The 18799-nt window shown below is 42.8% G+C and overlaps 1 protein-coding gene across 2 annotated transcripts in view; it reads left to right on the top strand.

Annotated features, from left to right (window-relative positions):
* LOC143768016 (uncharacterized) overlaps window positions 1-18533 on the top strand; it is a 192790-nt gene extending 174257 nt beyond the window's left edge. The window contains exons 1-6 of one of the 2 annotated variants that reach the window (XM_077256657.1): window positions 5580-5724; window positions 5854-6033; window positions 6116-6239; window positions 6319-6416; window positions 6615-6705; window positions 17145-18533. In XM_077256657.1, the coding sequence (XP_077112772.1) occupies window positions 5653-5724; window positions 5854-6033; window positions 6116-6239; window positions 6319-6416; window positions 6615-6705; window positions 17145-18421 (1842 nt within the window). In that variant the 5' untranslated portion in view covers window positions 5580-5652 and the 3' untranslated portion in view covers window positions 18422-18533. Of the gene's footprint in view, window positions 1-5579; window positions 5725-5853; window positions 6034-6115; window positions 6240-6318; window positions 6417-6614; window positions 6706-17144 lie in introns of those variants that run through there. The other variant, XM_077256656.1, reaches the window with a different exon arrangement.
* Window positions 18534-18799: the final 266 nt, after the last annotated feature.

Genomic DNA, 18799 nt, shown 5'->3' with positions numbered 1-18799 from the left:
AGTCCTGAGGAGATCATTTGCATATTCCCAGTGCCTTCGGGGATAAGTGAAGAGTCTCCGCGAGCTCAAAGAACACTGGATTTTGGCCACTGCAGCTGAAAGGAGGACATCGGTAAACCGCGCGCCTACTGGAGCACGAATTTTGGCATATTCTTCACCACTTTGATATCTTTTTTGCAGTAAGAATATGGAAGAGGCAAGGAGCCATTTGGTGAGCTGCATTTCTTGCTACATGTTCACAGACTTACCAGTGGAAAAGCCAAACTTCACATGCCAGAAATGCAAGCTTGTGTCCCTGTTGGAGGAAAAGTTGCAAAATCTAGAGGTTAGCAACACTGAAAATCATTAAGGAAAGTGATACAGACTCTACAACCCACACAAGTGGCTCAGGTAGTGCAGCTCATCCAGGATGGCACATCAATGCGAGCTGTGGCAAGAAGGTTTGCTGTGTCTGTCAGTGTAGTGTCCAGAGGTACTACCAGGAGACAGGCCAGTACACCAGGAGATGTGGAGGGGGCCATAGGAGGGCAACAACCCAGCAGCAGGACTGCTACCTCAGCCTTTGTGTAAGGAGGAACAGGAAGAGCACTGCCAGAGCCCTGCAAAATGACCTCCAGCAGGCCACAAATGTGCATGTGTCTGCACAAATGGTTAGAAACCGACTCCATGAAGATGGTCTGAGTGCCCGACGTCCACAGATGGGGGTTGTGCTCACAGCTCAACACCGCGCAGAACGCTTGGCATTTGCCATAGAACACCAGGATTGGCAAAATTACCACTGGTGCCCTGTGGTCCTCACAGATGAAAGCAGGTTCACACTGAACACATTTGACAGAAGTGACAGAGTCTGGAGATGACATGGAGAGAGATCTGCTGCCTGCAACATCCTTCAGCATGACCGGCTTGGCAGTGGGTCAGTAATGGTGTGGGGTGGCATTTCTTTGAAGGGCCGCACAGCGCTCCATGTGCTCACCAGAGGTAGCCTGACTGCCATTAGGTACCACAATGAGATCCTCAGACCCCTTGTAAGGCTATATGCTGGTGCGGTTGGCCCTGGGTTCCTCCTAATGCAGGACAATGCCAGACCTCATGTGGCTGGAGTGTGTCAGAAGTTCCTGCAAGATGAAGGCATTGAAGATATGGACTGGCCCATCCGTTCCCCAGACCTGAATCCGATTGAACACATCTGGGACATCATGTCTAGCACCATCGATCAACGTCACTTTGCATCACAGACTGTCCAGGATTTGGTGGATGCTTTAGTCTCGGTCTGGGAGGAGCTCCCTAAGGAGACCATCCGCCGCCTCATCAGGAGCATGCCCAGGCGTTGTAGGGAGATTATACAGGCATGTAGAGGTCACACACACTACTGAGCATTATTTCCTTGTCTTGAGGCATTTCCACTGAAGTTGGATCAGCCTGTAACTTCATTTTTCACTTTGATTTTGAGCATCATTCTAACTCCAGACCTCTGTGGGATATTAATTATTTACATGGATCATTTTTAGGTTTTATTATTCTCAACACATTCCACTATGTAATTAATAAAGATTTACAACTGGAATATTTCATTCAGTGATATCTAGGGTGTGGGATTTTAGTGTTCCCTTTATTTTTTTGAGCAGTATATATACAGCGAGCTTTGGTGTGTTTGAATTATGGTTTTGGAGAAAGACTGTGTTGGATTGGAGTTATGGGATGACTTCCTGCAGATATCCTCCTTGGAAATGACATTGGGGAGTTAGTGTCATTTTCTGGGAGCACCACGACATCCGTACCTCACCGGGTAGCAATCTGTTTGGCCGGAAGGCCCGTGGGCCATTCACTCTTCTGAACGAACAATTGGAGGGAGATATCACAGACATCAGAACACCCATCATTCCCTATGTTCTAGAGTTCAGAGACCATCTGGCCCAGCTAGCTACCTTGACTAACAAACATCAGCGAATAGCCCAGTCCAGTAAAAAAAAAAAAACCTGAAAAAAACTGGTATGACTGTAACGCCAGGACCCGGGAATTTATGGAAGGACAACAAGTGATCATGATTATAGCAACCCCTGCCACTTACAAGAAACTATAAACAGTGGAGCAAAGTGGACTAAAGTGAGCAGGCCAGAGGTCTGTGTAGACCTCATGGCTTGCTCACTTATTAAGAGGGGGGAGAGGTTGTGATGGTGGGATATGGTATGTGGGTATCATTTTGTTTGCATTAATATTTTACTGATTTTCATGGTGTTCTCTTGTAGGATGAGTTGTTATTTGCTAATTGATGAATTGCTGTTGTTGCCATCTGATATCCCCCCCACCCCACAGTACTGTACTGTTATCTTTCCAAAGGGTCAGTGAATCATGTTGTTTGCTAATATGCTAATGACATATTGAACTAGATTGTTGAAACAATGAGCCCCTGAGACCTCCCCCCCCCACCGACCTGTGAATGAGGAGAGGGACTTTTAAAATATCAGGGAGGTGAGACCTGAGAGCAGATCATGAGTGGAACTATGATGTGAACACAGCACCTCAGAGAGAAAGAAGAGTATATGGACTATGTTATCCTCTGTCTGCTGGATTGTTGGACTCTCATCTCCCAGGGCTTTTATCCTGTTACTGAGCTGCATTCGGGTTCTGGACTACCTATGTTATCCTTTGTGTGGTGGATTGCATATGGATCTTTCATATTTTTGTCTAAATAAAGGACTTGGGACTGTTTACTCTTCTCTTGCTCTGTTGATTGTGTGATATCGGAGAAGGACCCCGTGACATGTATCATCCAAAACTGTAGCCCACTCAGTCGCTCTGATGCCCATGAATTGAGAGGACTTAGTGTGGTTTGCCATTGGTCACCCACTCCTTCCCATCATAACAATTTCAGTGATATCCACACTCCCTTGATGGTGAAACTATTGAACAGAATAGTGAATCAGGGTGTCGAGAGCTCCTGATCCACCAGTCAGCATTCGCCTGTGAGTCTGAGACTCAGTGCACAGCAGGCACAATGATGTCACTACATCACACCTGAGGTATGTAGCCTCAGTACTCACAATGCACAGACTGGAGCAGTTCACCTCGGGAACAGGGTTGGGTGAGTAGTGTGTGTGTTTTTTTTAATATCAGGAATTGTGAGGCACAATATTAAGAGATGTTTGGGTTCTCATGCTGAGTGTATGGCTGGTGGACTGTAAATGCCTCCATACTGACTGGGAGTCCTTATTTTGTGTAGCAGGTTGTGGTGGCCATAACACTGCATGAGTTGCTGTAGGGGCCGTCACATTGTGTGGGGTCTGTGGGTGCCGTCATACTGTGTGGGGTCTGTGGGTGCCGTCATACTGTGTGGGGTCTGTGGGGGCCGTCATACTGTGTGGGAGCCCTCATACTGAGCTACATGGGCACACAGGAGAACAATTTCCTTGTGATGAGTCAGATAGACCAAAGGTCTATATTTATCACTTTCTATCTGGCTGCAGTCCTGAATTGATATGGTGTTGTGTGTCAGGAAGGAGATATCAGATAGTACGTTCTGAAGGAAAGCAAAGATATAATGGCAGTGAGAATCTGGATTGCAGGCAGAATAGCAGAAACAAAAAGTAGGTCGAGGTTATTAGCTCAGTTTTGCTGAACTATTTGGCTTATAACAAAAGTTATGTACCGTCACATTTAACCGGAAAGTTCCTGATTCTGCATAATGCAGAAGATGCATCCATGAAGTGTTGTGCCTTTTATCTGATAAATGTACTTCTCATCAAGTTCTTGTTAAGTAAAGGAAAGTTTATATTTTGGACTTTGGTCTCCCTCATTCATCTCCATACCATCTGATCCGGGCCTGCCAAGTCTAATGGCAGCATGCAGTCTGCAGAGTCGGGAGATATGACTCTGCCAAATGTGTATATATATAATTTTTTCCTTTTGCTTTAAGTTGTAGAGCCCAATTCCAGCTGTTGCTTTGGGACCTGTGATTTCTATATACAAAACTGTGTGTAGGATGATACAGTGTAATAAAGTTGTTATGGACGTGATGTAACTAATGTTGTGCAGTGACTCTGTTTTCCGTACAGTGACGGATATTTCTTGTTGCTAAAACTGTTTTTTTTTTTTTTTTTTTAATTTCACTTTAAACCTTTGTTAAACTCCTCTGATTAGTGCGATCATACAACATACAAGCCTCTGATGGCTCCGGTGATGCCCTGTACTGCTGTTGTGCCGTGTATCATCACTGCGGTCAGTGTAATACTAACGGCCCCATACACGAGATAAGTGTTGGCTGAACGGTCATTTGGCAGAAGGCCATCTCTCCCGACTCCCCCCCCCCCCCCACACACACACAAATATTCCAGCTTTCCTGTAGTCTGTATGAGAGAGTCGCCCCCAGACTCCTCTAGCGGAGGATTATCTACAGGAAGAACAAATGGTTTAGCCTGCGAGATTCAGGATGCCAGATCCTTCTCTGCCCTGACATCATCTGTCGGGAGGCCCCAAATACATTATATAGTCGCCCAAACCCCCGAAATCAGTGCTTTCATGTAACTTTACTCTAATGTGTATGGGGGCGTTAAAAGGTAACTTATTGGACGCTGCCTCTTGCCCGGCCTAATAGACCTTCGTACATTGCAGGCCCAGACACCATTATTAGGCATGTAAGTACCGTAGTATCTAGGCCGCCCCATACTATCGAGTACTTGGGGGCGAAGGGGCATTCATCCGAACTCTCACACATTAGATGCCATGTTTGCTTTTGGCAGCAGTAAGTGGTAAAACTGCCAGGGTTTTTGTTGCAGCCGCCTCTGTGCCGTCCCTGCAGTGTACATCTATGTTCTGGGGCCCAAAAGAGTTAATTTTTAAACAATTGTTTATTGTGTGAAAAAATAAAATGTGTCTTCTGCTTTTTCCATGTATTTTTCTTTTCACAAGAATTGTTGGAGCCAATTTTCTTTAGAAAAATGTTGATATCTGTTTATTTTCTGGTATTTTTGTAATATAGGAAAGTCTAAGGCCAGAAATAAACCCCATAATACACTGTACATGGAGACTTTGGGATCAGATCATTTCTGTCCACGGTGTTTGTGGAAACAAAAAAAGCTTTTATAAAAGTCTCAAACTTTTGTGTGTGAATCAGAGCTGAGATCTAACGTGATAGAAGATTACAGTGCGGGGAAGACGGGAAACCTTCATATAGAGGCCGGTGGGGATGGAGTCAGTGACCGACTCTGGACAAATCTGTTTCTAGAGCAGCAGTAGAAGATGAAGATGTCGTCCTCATCATGAAGTAGTTATTTCTCCTGTCACGTGTAATGAATATCTCCTGCAGTATTGCTAATGCCAATTCCAGTGTCGGTAAATGAGACGAGAATTAGCGTTATGGAAGATGAGTCTATGAGGAACGTATTCAGCTGCCGACTCCGAGGAAGAAACTGCTTGTTGTCTGTGGCCTAAATATATAGGTTTTATTAGTAGATGGAAAGAAGGAAACTAAATACTGTAAAATAATAAATCTCCTCATATGTTTCCCTTATTATCTCCAGTAATTGTATTATTACACAGGATTTTTATGATGTTACATCGGCTCATCTTCTCATTCAGGTCTCTACAATATCGGATCCTCTCAGTAAAGATCTTCTACATAAGAACATTTTCCTGATTTACCCATCAAGGATAGATATGGACAAAGACAACATGGCAGAGAAAATATTACACCTCACCCTAGAGATCCTCGTCCGGCTTACTGGAGAGGTGAGAGATTCTGATGACGTCACATTACATCATTCTTATCTATGGGAATAACAGATGGACAGAACTGGAGAGGTGAGGACTCTGGACATGTCTGTAGTGAGATTTATTCATGTGTCTCTCCATTACCAGGATTACACAGTAGTGAAGAAGACCTCTAGTGATCGCTGTCAGGACCCTGTGTCTGAGGGATGGGGAAGACCCCTGAGCCCAATCACAGGGCCTCCATCTCACCCCCTGATACATGAGGACATCAATGACCGGAAGATCCTAGAACTCACCTACAAGATGATTGAGCTGCTGACTGGAGAGGTGACACTGCTGGGAATGCTGGGACATTATTCTGTAACGCTATGAAGGGATCGGGGGATGACGGTATCATTGTATGTGTCAGGTTCCTATAAGGTGTCAGGATGTCTCCATCTATTTCTCCATGGAGGAGTGGGAGTATGTAGAAGGACACAAAGATCTGTACAAGGACGTCATGATGGCGGTTCCCCAGCCCCTCACATCACCAGGTAATAGGACTAAATACACACGGCCTATAATTATCTGTATGTAAAGAATTAATTCAGTCCCTGTATGCGTTTCCTCCAGATCTATCCAGTAAGCGGACAACACCAGAGAGATGTCCCCATCCTCTCCTTCCACAGGACTGTAAACCAGAAGATCCCGATGTTCCTCAGGATCATCAGGTAGATGGAGAGAAGGTGTCAGGAGATCTCCCCTATGATGTGTTGACTGCTGTGAAGGTCTTGTGCTCAGTCTTGTTTTATCCACCAGTATTCTATGTTTTATACTTGTGTAATGAGAACGGTGGAGATGGCAGGATTAGAGCTAATCATAGATGTGACTTCTCCATCTGTCTGTGACTTTTACAATGTTTGTTTCAGGGTGAAGATCTGACCCATATTAATGCTACAGAGACATATGTGAGGGGTGATAAGCGGTGTAAAGAGGAGATTCCTACATATGACTACCCAGGTGAGTAGTAACCACAAAATACAGGGAAGTCACAGATTCTTCTCAGTCCCCGGCTGTGGCTGCTTTATCAGTGGTGTAGTGTGGCTGTATCACAATCGTGTGATACCATTTGGCCTCAAGACCACAGCATTCTCCTCAAAACTGTTCAAATGACTTTGGACATTAAAAGCCCTTTTCTATAGAACTTTCCACCTGGAAGATCCACCTACTGTACCCTGGGATTAGAAGACGCTGACCTTTAACTGCCCAGATCTGTAAACTACAAAGCCAAATTACAGCGTACGTAGAATGTGCTGACAAGTTAGAAAATCACTTAAAGAAAAATATTATGACGGGCCTCTAAGAGAAAGCGGAGGGTAATGATGCTGTTTGCTTCTTAGATCCCTGATATCTTATAGGGTGAATCTACCTTCTCTCCCTCCTGTGCTGCTGAATGTGCTCATATGGTCCCTACAAGACCAGGTCCAGTCTTTCTGGCCAAACTTTGCTTTTATGATCAACAAAATTAAATGTGCAGTGAGGCCAAGTGTGAATTTCTGTACAATAACAGAGTTTCCCTTTATCCTGAGTTTTCAATTTGTATTAAAACGAACTAATTTCAGGGAGGATTGTGATAAACTACAGGAAAACCATAACACCTGTGCCATGATATATCTCTAAGCCGTGCATGGCTGATGGCTGTAATATACATTTATTCCCGCCTGCAGGAGATGTGTTGGCTCGAATCCTGGTTTCATGGATTCACTCCAAGTCATAAAATACATTGTTTTCGATCCTGCAGAAGTAAGATTACCATATATACTCGAGTATAAGTCGAGACCCCTAATTTTGCCACAAACAACTGGGAAATGACTCGAGTATATGCCTAAGGTGGGAAATGCAGCAGCTACTGGTAAATTTAAAAAAAAAAATAGGTACCAATAAAAGTTAAATTAATTGAGATATCAGTAGGTTAAGTGTTTTTGAATATCCATATTGAATCAGGAGCCCCATATAATGCTCCATACAGTTCATGACGGGCCCCATAAGATGATCCATACAAAATATTCCCCATATAATGCTGCACAAAGGTTAATAATGGCCCCATTAGATGCTCCATAGATTATGCCCATAAGATGCTCAATAGATTATGCCCCATATGATGCTCCATAGATTATGCCGCATAAAATGCTCCATAGATTATGCCCCATAAGATGCTCCATAGATTATGTCCCATAAATGCTCAATACATTATGCCCCATAAGTGCTCAATACATTATGCCCCATAAATGCTCCATACATTATGCTCCATAAGTGCTCCATACATTGTGCTCCATAGATAATGCCCCATAAGATGCTCCATAGATTATGCCCCATAAATGCTCCATACATTATGCTCCATAAGTGCTCCATACATTATGCCCCATAAGTGCTCCATAGATTATGCCCCATAAGTGCTCCAAACATTATGCCCCCATAAGTGCTCCATAGATTATGCCCCCATAAGTGCTCCATACATTATGTCCCGTAAGTGCTCCATAGATTATGCCCCATAAGTGCTCCATACATTATGCTCCATAATTGCTCCATACATTGTGCTCCACAGATTATACCCCATAAGTGCTCCATAGATTATGCCCCATAAGATGCTCCACATATTATGCCCCATAAGATGCTCCATAGATTATGCTCCATAAGTGCTCTATACATTATGCCCCATAAGTGCTGCATACATTGTGCTCCATAGATTATGCCCCATAAGTGCTCCATAGATTATGCCCCATAAATGCTCCATAGATTATGCCCCATAAGATGCTCCACACATTATACCCCATAAGATGCTCCATAGATTATGCCCCATAAGATGCTCCACACATTATACCCCATAAGATGCTCTGTTGTGATCCGCTTTTTGGGCTCCCCTAGTGGTGGCTGGTGGTACTGGAGACTTGTGTGTTCTTTTCTGCCTCAGCTCACCTGCTTCCATCAGTTTTGGGAGTTCCCTATTTAGCCTTGCTCTCCAGTCACTTCCTTGCCAGTCATCATTGTAACCTGAGTCTTTCAGTTGCATGTTCCTGCTACCAGTCTGCTGATCAGCTAAGTGGACTCTTGTCCTTTTTGTTTTGTATTTTTTGTCCAGTTTACAGTTTGTCATTTCCTGTTACTGGAAGCTCTTGTGGACTGAAATTGCCACTCCTGTGTCATGAGTTGACACAGGAGTCTTAAAGTAATTTCAGGATGGGTTTTTGAAAGGGTTTTTCAGCTGACCGTGAAGTCCTCTTTTGTATCCTTCCTCTATCTAGTAAGTGGACCTCGCTTTGCTAAATCTACCTTCATACTGTGTATGTCTTTTCCTCTGAACTCACCGTTAATATATGTGGAGGCCTTTCGGGAACTTAAGCGCCGCTTTTCGTCTGCCCCTGTGTTGCGCCAGCCTGATGTCTCTCTCCCCTTTCAGGTTGAGGTCGATGCTTCCGAGATTGGAGCGGGGGCGGTTTTGTTGCAGAAAAGTTCCGATTGCTCAGTGATGAGACCTTGTGCGTTCTTTTCTCGAAAATTTTCTGCCGCCGAAAGAAATTATGATGTCGGTAATCGGGAGCTTTTGGCCATGAAGTGGGCATTTGAGGAGTGGCGTCATTGGCTTGAGGGTGCTAGACATCAGGTGGTGGTTTTGACTGATCACAAGAATCTGATTTATCTTGAGTCTGCCAGGCGCCTGAATCCTAGACAGGCGCGCTGGTCGTTGTTTTTCTCTCGGTTTAATTTTGTGGTCTCATATCTACCAGGTTCTAAGAATGTGAAGGCAGATGCCCTTTCTAGGAGTTTTGAGCCTGATTCCCCTGGTGATTCGGAACCTACAGGTATCCTTAAGGATGGGGTGATATTATCCGCTATTTCCCCAGATCTGCGACGTGCTTTGCAAGAGTTTCAGGCGGATAGACCTGATCGCTGTCCACCTGGTAGACTGTTTGTTCCTGATGATTGGACCAGTAGAGTCATCTCGGAGGTTCATTCTTCTACGCTGGCGGGTCATCCTGGAATTTTTGGTACCAGGGATTTGGTGGCTAGATCCTTCTGGTGGCCATCTCTGTCTCGAGATGTGCGTGTTTTTGTGCAGTCTTGTGATGTGTGCTCGGGCCAAGCCTTGTTGTTCTAGGGCTAGCGGGTTGTTGTTGCCCTTGCCTGTTCCGAAGAGGCCTTGGACGCACATCTCGATGGACTTTATTTCTGATCTTCCTGTCTCTCAGAGGATGTCTGTTATCTGGGTGGTGTGTGACCGTTTTTCTAAGATGGTTCATTTGGTGCCATTGCCGAAGTTGCCTTCCTCGTCTGAGTTGGTTCCTTTGTTTTTTCAAAATGTGGTTCGCTTGCATGGTATTCCTGAAAATATTGTTTCTGATAGGGGTACCCAGTTCGTTTCTAGATTTTGGCGGGCATTCTGTGCCAGGTTGGGCATTGATTTGTCTTTTTCGTCTGCCTTCCATCCTCAGACTAATGGCCAGACGGAGCGAACTAATCAGACTTTGGAGACGTATTTGAGGTGTTTTGTGTCTGCGGATCAGGATGATTGGGTTGCCTTTTTGCCGTTGGCGGAGTTTGCTCTTAATAATCGGGCTAGTTCGGCCACTTTGGTTTCCCCTTTCTTTTGCAATTCGGGGTTTCATCCCCGTTTTTCTTCTGGTCAGGCGGAGTCTTCGGATTGTCCTGGAAGAAAGGTAACACCAAAACACAAAAAATTGGACCAAGGAAAGTGACAGGGAATAATTATCACAAAATTAATCTTTATTTTGTAGCAACAGTGACAATCATAAAATATTTAAAAAATATATATATTATAATCATATATAGTACAATACAAGAATGTGCACAGATTTAAGCCGCATATAATGAAGCAAGCCACTAAATATAGGAGATACTAATAAGAAGCAATCTATGACTAATATTATCCTCAAATAGATAAAATTATATATGTAAGGCACCAGCAAACTATCATTAAAACAAAAAAATGTGTAAAAAAATAAAAATATATATGTGAGTGTACAAAAGTGCAATGTGCAATTTCCAAATCCCACCAGAAGGTGGTGCTATAGGACAAATCAAGAAAAATGAGATGGAAGTAAAAAAAGTGCTATGTGCAATGACTCATAACCATCACAAAAGGCCTGGGCTCAGTAAGGTGCCAAGTGAAGTACTATGTGCAGTGATTAATCACTTATCACAAAGGGCATCTCAATACAAAGGCCAAACAAGGTGCTTAGTGCTATATTAGGAAATATGTCAGATTACTTACAATTTATCAAAGGAAAGTTCCTAGGCTGCCAGCGGCTAATTATGTGCACCCCTGGAGTAGATGCTGTGGTGGATCGGTTGTATCGGATTTGGGAACAAGTGGTGGACAATCTGAATTTGTCCCAGGAGAGGACTCAGCGGTTTGCTAACCGCCAGCGTCGGGTTGGTCCTCGCCTTCGTGTTGGGGACTTGGTGTGGTTGTCTTCCCGTTTTGTCCCAATGAGGGTTTCTTCTCCTAAATTTAAGCCTCGGTTCATCGGTCCCTATAGGATTTTGGAGATTATTAACCCTGTTTCCTTTCGTTTGGACCTCCCGGCATCTTTCGCTATCCATAATGTGTTCCATCGGTCGTTGTTGCGGAGATACGAGGTGCCGGTGGTTCCTTCTGCTGAGCCTCCTGCTCCTGTGCTGGTTGAGGGTGAATTGGAGTACGTTATAGAGAAGATCTTGGACTCTCGTATTTCCAGGCGGAGACTCCAGTATCTGGTTAAATGGAAGGGCTATGGTCAGGAAGATAATTCTTGGGTAACTGCCTCTGATGTTCATGCCTCGGATTTGGTTCGTGCCTTTCATAGGGCTCATCCAGGTCGCCCTGGCTGTTCTTGTGAGGGTTCGGTGCTCCCTCCTTAAGGGGGGGGTACTGTTGTGATCCGCTTTTTGGGCTCCCCTAGTGGTGGCTGGTGGTACTGGAGACTTGTGTGTTCTTTTCTGCCTCAGCTCACCTGCTTCCATCAGTTTTGGGAGTTCCCTATTTAGCCTTGCTCTCCAGTCACTTCCTTGCCGGTCATCATTGTAACCTGAGTCTTTCAGTTGCATGTTCCTGCTACCAGTCTGCTGATCAGCTAAGTGGACTCTTGTCCTTTTTGTTTTGTATTTTTTGTCCAGTTTACAGTTTGTCATTTCCTGTTACTGGAAGCTCTTGTGGACTGAAATTGCCACTCCTGTGTCATGAGTTGACACAGGAGTCTTAAAGTAATTTCAGGATGGGTTTTTGAAAGGGTTTTTCAGCTGACCGTGAAGTCCTCTTTTGTATCCTTCCTCTATCTAGTAAGTGGACCTCGCTTTGCTAAATCTACCTTCATACTGTGTATGTCTTTTCCTCTGAACTCACCGTTAATATATGTGGGGGCTACTATCATCTTTGGGGAATTTCACTAGAGGTAAGCCAGGTCTGTTCCTTCCTCTTCCAGGCGTAGTTAGTTCTCCGGCTGGCGCATGGCATCTAGGCAGCCGTAGGAATGCTTCCTGGCTACTGTTAGTTGTGTGGTAGATTTAGGTCACGGTCAGCTTGAGTTTCCATCACCCGAGGGCTAGTCTGTTATTTTGTGTTTCTGATGTTCCCATGCCATTGGGGAATCATGACAATGCTCTATAGATTCTGCCCCATATGCTGTGATTAAAATAAAAAAATCACATACTCACCTCTCGTCGCTCAGGCTCCCAGAACTTGCAATATTCACCTGTCCTCCTCGTTCCACCGCTGTGTGCCACTCTGTCTTCCGGCTCTCTGACTGTTCAGGTAGAGGGCGCACGGTAAACACGTCATCACACCCTCTGACCTGAACAGGCAGCGGCACCTGATGGTGGAACGGGGTCAGGTGAATATAGCACAATGCTCACCCTCCCCTGTTATACTCACCTGCTCCCTGGAAGCTTCTCACTGTCAGATGGTCTCCGGGAGCCGGCAGCTTCTTCCTGTGTTCAGCAGTCACATACCGCTCATTAAAGTAATGAATATGCGTCCATATTCATTACTGTAATGAGCGGTACCACGTGACCACTGAACACAGGAAGCGCTGCCCGGAGATCATCGGAGATGCAGGGACCACTCCAAGAGCAGGTGAGTATGTGACAGCCGCCACTCCCCCTCCCCCGCTGACCCCCCTTCCCGCCGACAATGACTCGAATTTAAGCCGAGAGGGGCACTTTCAGCCTAAAAAAATGGGCTGAAAATCTCGGCTTATACGTGAGTATATACGGTACTGCCCAATCTCTCCTGAAATGGGGGGCACTAATACTTTCTCTAATCTTCTGGTCAGGACTCATAGTAGCTCCAATGGTCCACCATAAATGAATGCAATTCCAGTTTAGTGTTGGAGCTCTTCCCTTGTACATATGTTGTTGTTGGGAAATGTAGCATTTTTTTATTCTTTGTCTTTTTTTACCTGTTCATTCTGTATGATAGTTTGATTGTGGTGGGATTGATCTGCCTCACTTATGTGAGTCTGTAACTCACTGATAGTCTTAAAAAAAAACCTCTCCATCGCCTCTTCCAAATGCCTAAGTTCTAAATTTAAAGTGAACCTGTCAGCAGGATTGTGCACAGTAACCTACAGACAGTGTCAGGTCAGCGCTATTACACGTGGTCAAAATTGTTGGTACCCCGCATTTAATAACAGAAAATCCCACAATAGTCACAGAAATCACTTGAATCTGACAAAAGTAATAATAAATAAAAAATCTATGAAAATGAACAAATGAAAGTCAGACATTGCTTTTCAAACATGCTTCCACAGAATTAGAAAAAAATAAATAAAACTCATGAAACAGGCATGGACAGAAATGATGGTACCCCTGAAAATAATGTGACAAAGGGACATGTTAAATCACAGAGTGTCCACTAATTAGCATCACAGGTGTCTACAATCCTGGAATCAGTGTGTGGCCTGTATATAGGGCTACAGATGCTCACTGTGCTGTTTGGGGATATGGTATGTATCACATTCAACATGGACTAGAGGAAGCGAAGGAAAGAGTTGTCTCAGGAGATTAGAAAGAAAATTATAGACAAACATGTTAAAGGTAAAAGTTATAAGACCATCTCCAAGCAGCTTGATGTTCCTGTGACTACAGTTGCACATATTATTCAGAAATTTAAGATCCATGGGACTGTAACCAACCTCCGTAACCAACGTGGCCGCAGGAGGAAAATTGATGACAAATCAAAGAGACGGATAATACGAATGGTAACAAAACACCACAGAAAAACTTCTAAACAGATTAAAGGTGAACTTCAAGCTCAAGGAACATCAGTTCAGTTGAAAAAGAAATCCTAAAAAGTCAGACTGGAATTTGCCAAACTAGATGTTGACAAGCTACAAAGCTCATGGGAGAGTGTCCTATTGGCAGATGAGACAGAAATTGAACTTTTGGCAAGGCACACCAGCTCTATGCTCACAGATGGAAAAATGAAGCATATCAATAAAAGAACACTGGACCTACTGTGAAACGTGGAGGAGGCTCTGTTATGTTCTGGGGCTGCTTTGCTGCATATGGCACAGGGTGTCTAGAATCTGTGTAGGGTACAATGAAGTCTCAAGACTATCAAGGGATTCTAGAGAGAAATGTACTGCCTAGTGTCATAAAGCTTGGTCTCAGTCACAGGTCATGGGTCTTACAACAGGATAATGACCCAAAACACACAGGTAAAAACACCCAAGAATGGCAAAGAGGAGAAAACATTGGACTCTTCTGTAATGGCCTTCTATTGCCCTGACCTAAATCCTGTTGAGCATCTTTGGAAAGAGCTGAAACATGCCATCTGGAAAATGCAACCTTCAAACACAGGACAACTGGAGCAGTTTGCTCTTGAGGAGTGGCCCAAAATACTTGTCGAGAGGTGCAGAAGTCTCATGGACAGTTACAGCAAAGTTTTTATTGCCGTGATTGCCTCAAAAGGTTGTGCAACAAAATATTAAGTTAAGTGTACTATCATTTCTGTCCACGCCTATTTCATGAGTTTTAAAATGCCTTGCGAAAGTATTCGGCTCCCTGGAACTTTTCAACCTTTTCCCACATATCATGCTTCAAACATAAAGATACCAAATGTAAATTTTTGGTGAAGAATGAACAGCAAGTGGAACACAATTGTGAAGTTAAACGAAATTTATTGGTTATTTTAATTTTTTGTGGAAATTCAAAAACTGAAAAGTCGGGTGTGCAATATTATTTGGCACCTTTACTTTCATTGCAGCAAACTCACTCCAGAAGATCATTGTGGATCTTTGAATGATCCAATGTTGTCCTAAATGCCTAATCATGATAAATGTAATCCACCTGTGTGTAATCAAGTCTCCGTATAAATGCACCTGCTCTGTGGTAGTCTCAGGGTTCTGTTTGAAGCACAGAGAGCATCATGAAGACCAAGGAACACAACAGGCAGGTCCGTGATACTGTTGTGGAGAAGTGTAAAGCTGGATTTGGATACAAAATGATTTCCAAAACTTTAAACATCCCAAGGAGCACTGTGCCATTGATCATATTGAAATGGAAGCGTATCATACCACTACAAATCTACCAAGACCCAGCCGTCCCTCTAAATTTTCATTTCAAACATGGAGAAGACTGATCAGAGATGCAGCCAAGAGGCCTATGATCACTCTGGATGAACTGCAGAGATCTACAGCTGAGATGGGACAGTCTGTCCATAGGACAACAATCAGTCGTACACTGCACAAATCTGGCCTTTATGGAAGAGTGGCAAGAAAAAAGCCATTTCTCAAAGATATCCATAAAGTGTTGTTTAAAGTTTGCAACAAGCAACCTGCGAGACACACCAAACATGTGGAAGAAGGTGCTCTGGTCAGATGAAACCGAAATCGAACTTTTTGGCAACAATGCCAAATGATATGTTTGACGTAAAGGCGACACAGCTCATCACCCTGAACACACCATCCCCACTGTCAAACATGGTGGTGGCACCATCATGGTTTGGGAATGCTTTTCTTCAGCAGGGACAGGGAAGATAGTTAAAATTGATGGGAAGATGGATGGAGCCAAACACAGGACTAGTCTTGAAGAAAACGTGTTGGAGTCTACAAAAGACCTGAGACTGGGATGGAGATTTGTCTTCCAACAAGACAATGGTTCCAAACGTAAAGCAAAATCTACAATTGAATGGTTCACAAATAAATGTATCCAGGTGTTAGAATGGCCAGGTCAAAGTCCAAACCTCAATCCAATTGAGAATCTGTGGAGAGAGCTGAAAACTGCTGTTCACAAACGATCTCCATCAAACCTCACTGAGCTCAAACTGTTTGCCAAGGAAGAATGGGCAAGAATTTTAGTCTCTTGATGTACAAAACTGATAGAGACATACCCCAAGCGACTTGCTGCTGTAATCACAGCAAAAGGTGGCGCAACAAAGTATTAAGTTAAAGGGGCCGAATAATATTGCTCGCCACACTTTTCAGTTGTTGAATTTCCACAAAAATTTAAAATAACCAATAAATTTCATTCAACTTCACAATTGTGTTCCACTTGTTGTTGATTCTTCATCAAAAATTTACATTTGGTATCTTTATGTTTGAAGCATGATATGTGGGAAAAGGTTGAAAAGTTCCAGGGAGCCGAATATTTTTCGCAAGGCACTGTATGTTTTTTTTAAAATTCTGTGAAAGCATGGTTGAAAAGCAATGTCTGATTTTCATTTGTTAATTTTCATATTTTTTTTATTTTTTATTTATTATTAGTTTTGTCAGATTCAAGTTATTTCTGTGACCATTGTGGGTTTTTCTGTCATTAACCGAGGGGTACCAACAATTTTGATCTCGTGTGTAGGAGGAGTGAATATTTTGACTCCACAGCCACTTTCTGGAAATACATGCAGTGGTTGTTGGAGAGTGAAAATTACACATTTACCATTTTATTACCCAACACATAGTGCCCAGATTGTGTTCCAGGAGCAAAATTAAGTGGATTCTTCTCACTATAATATTGCTAAATACAGGGACCTTAAATGTTGTTTGAGCACACTGCAAGACTCAGAAGTGAGAGTGGATTTTGCTGGATGGTTTATAGAAACCCTGTTGATTTTCAATAGCCTTTGAGCCACTAATAGTGTGGTAACCTCTGTTTTTCCATTGACAGATGATGTACCTGAGTGGGGACTTGTTTTTTGTGAGATGAGAATTGGTATTATTTTAGCCTACATAACATTAATTGGTTTCTTTTTATTCGTTATTTCGAGGCAGAATGGACAAACAGTTGAACACCACGCACTTCTGTTTCAACAGGGTTTTCTGTTAGTTGTGAACTGTCATTGTCTTGGGAAATAGTTAAAGTTTTTTTTACATAGCTTGCCATTTTTATGGACAGTTTAATTAAAAATGCTCAAAAATATAAAACGCAAGGATATTTTCTTATAAAATAATATTTTTTTTTTATCTTAGCATATGACTGTCCCAGGAGATCAGAGGAACAGCTGACATCTTCAGTTTTTAAATCTGATGATCTTGAGATCCTACAAGATACAACTAAAGTGATTGCTGTTACTCCAGATATACCATCACCCATTCACAGCAAAGATCTGTCATCTGATCCTATGAAAAAGGTCCCATCTTCTGATTCATTACCGACTAGTAAGGCAAATCAAAGTCACAAAAGAGGCATTAAAAAACAATCTGCTCCGAAAGCAAATAAGTCATTTTCATGTTCAGAATGTGGGAAATGTTTTACATGGAAATCACGTTTCATTACTCACCAGAGAATTCACACAGGGGAGAAGCCTTTTTCATGCTTAGAATGCGGGAAATGTTTTAACCTTAAATCAGATTGCGTTATGCACCAGAGAATCCACACAGGGGAGAAGCCTTTTTCATGTTCAGAATGTGGGAAATGTTTTAACAATAAATCATATTATGTTAAGCACCACAGAATCCACACAGGGGGAATGCCTTTTTCCTGTTCAGAATGTGGGAAATGTTTTCACTGGAAAAATGCTCTGGTTGTTCACCAGAGAATCCACACAGGGGAGAAGCCTTTTTCATGTCTAGAATGTGGGAAATGTTTTAACCTTAAATCAGATTGTGTTTCGCACCAGAGAATCCACACAGGGGAGAAGCCTTTTTCATGTTCAGAATGTGGGAAATGTTTTGCACATAAATCACATTTTGTTTCTCACCAGAGAAGTCACACAGGAGTGAAACTTTTTTCATGTTCAGAATGTGGGAAATGTTTTAACAATAAATCAACTTGTGTTATGCACCAGAGAATCCACACAAGGGAGAAACCTTTTTCCTGTTCAGAATGTGGGAAATGTTTTACACATAAATCAAATTTGGTTTCTCACCAGAGAATTAACACAGGAGCGAAACCTTTTTCCTGTTCAGAATGTGAGAAATATTTTAAACAGAAATGCAGTCTTGTTATACACCAGAAAACTCACACAGGGGACAAGCCTTTTTCCTGTTCAGAATGTGGGAAATGTTTTACACGTAAATCAAATTTGGTTTCTCACCAGAGAATTAACATAGGAGCGAAACCTTTTTCCTGTTCAGAATGTGAGAAATATTTTAAAAAGAAATGCAGTCTTGTTATACACCAGAAAACTCACACAGGGGACAAGCCTTTTTCCTGTTCAGAATGTGGGAAATGTTTTAACCGGAAAGCGCTTCTTGTTAGACATCAGGGCAGTCACACAGAGGAGAAGCCTTTCTCATTTTCTTAATGTTGGGAATATTTTACTTGTAAATCAACTGTTAATAAACATCAGATATGTCACCTAGTGGAGAAGCCTTTTTTATGTTCTTAATGTTGGAATAGTTTTAACCAAAATTGGATATTGTTAAGGGGGTTGTCTCTTGTCATTCCTCATGTTTGCTGACAAAAGGATAAAACTAAACTTTATTAATTTCAAATGTTAATCTATACACATAATTCACCCCCTGAAGGTTAGTCAGAAGGTGAATAATAGAAAAAACATATACCCCACATTTCAGTATATAGGATGAGGTGATGTATACACACTCAGGGTATGTGCACACGTTGCGGATTTGGCCTTGTGGATCCGCAGCAGTTTTCCATGCGGTGTACAGTACCATGAAAA

This window comes from Ranitomeya variabilis, chromosome 4, assembly GCF_051348905.1.
Source record: "Ranitomeya variabilis isolate aRanVar5 chromosome 4, aRanVar5.hap1, whole genome shotgun sequence".
Lineage (NCBI taxonomy): Eukaryota > Metazoa > Chordata > Amphibia > Anura > Dendrobatidae > Ranitomeya > Ranitomeya variabilis.
The sequence above is the reverse complement of the archived record's forward strand: the minus strand, read 5'-3'. Positions and strand labels throughout refer to the sequence as shown.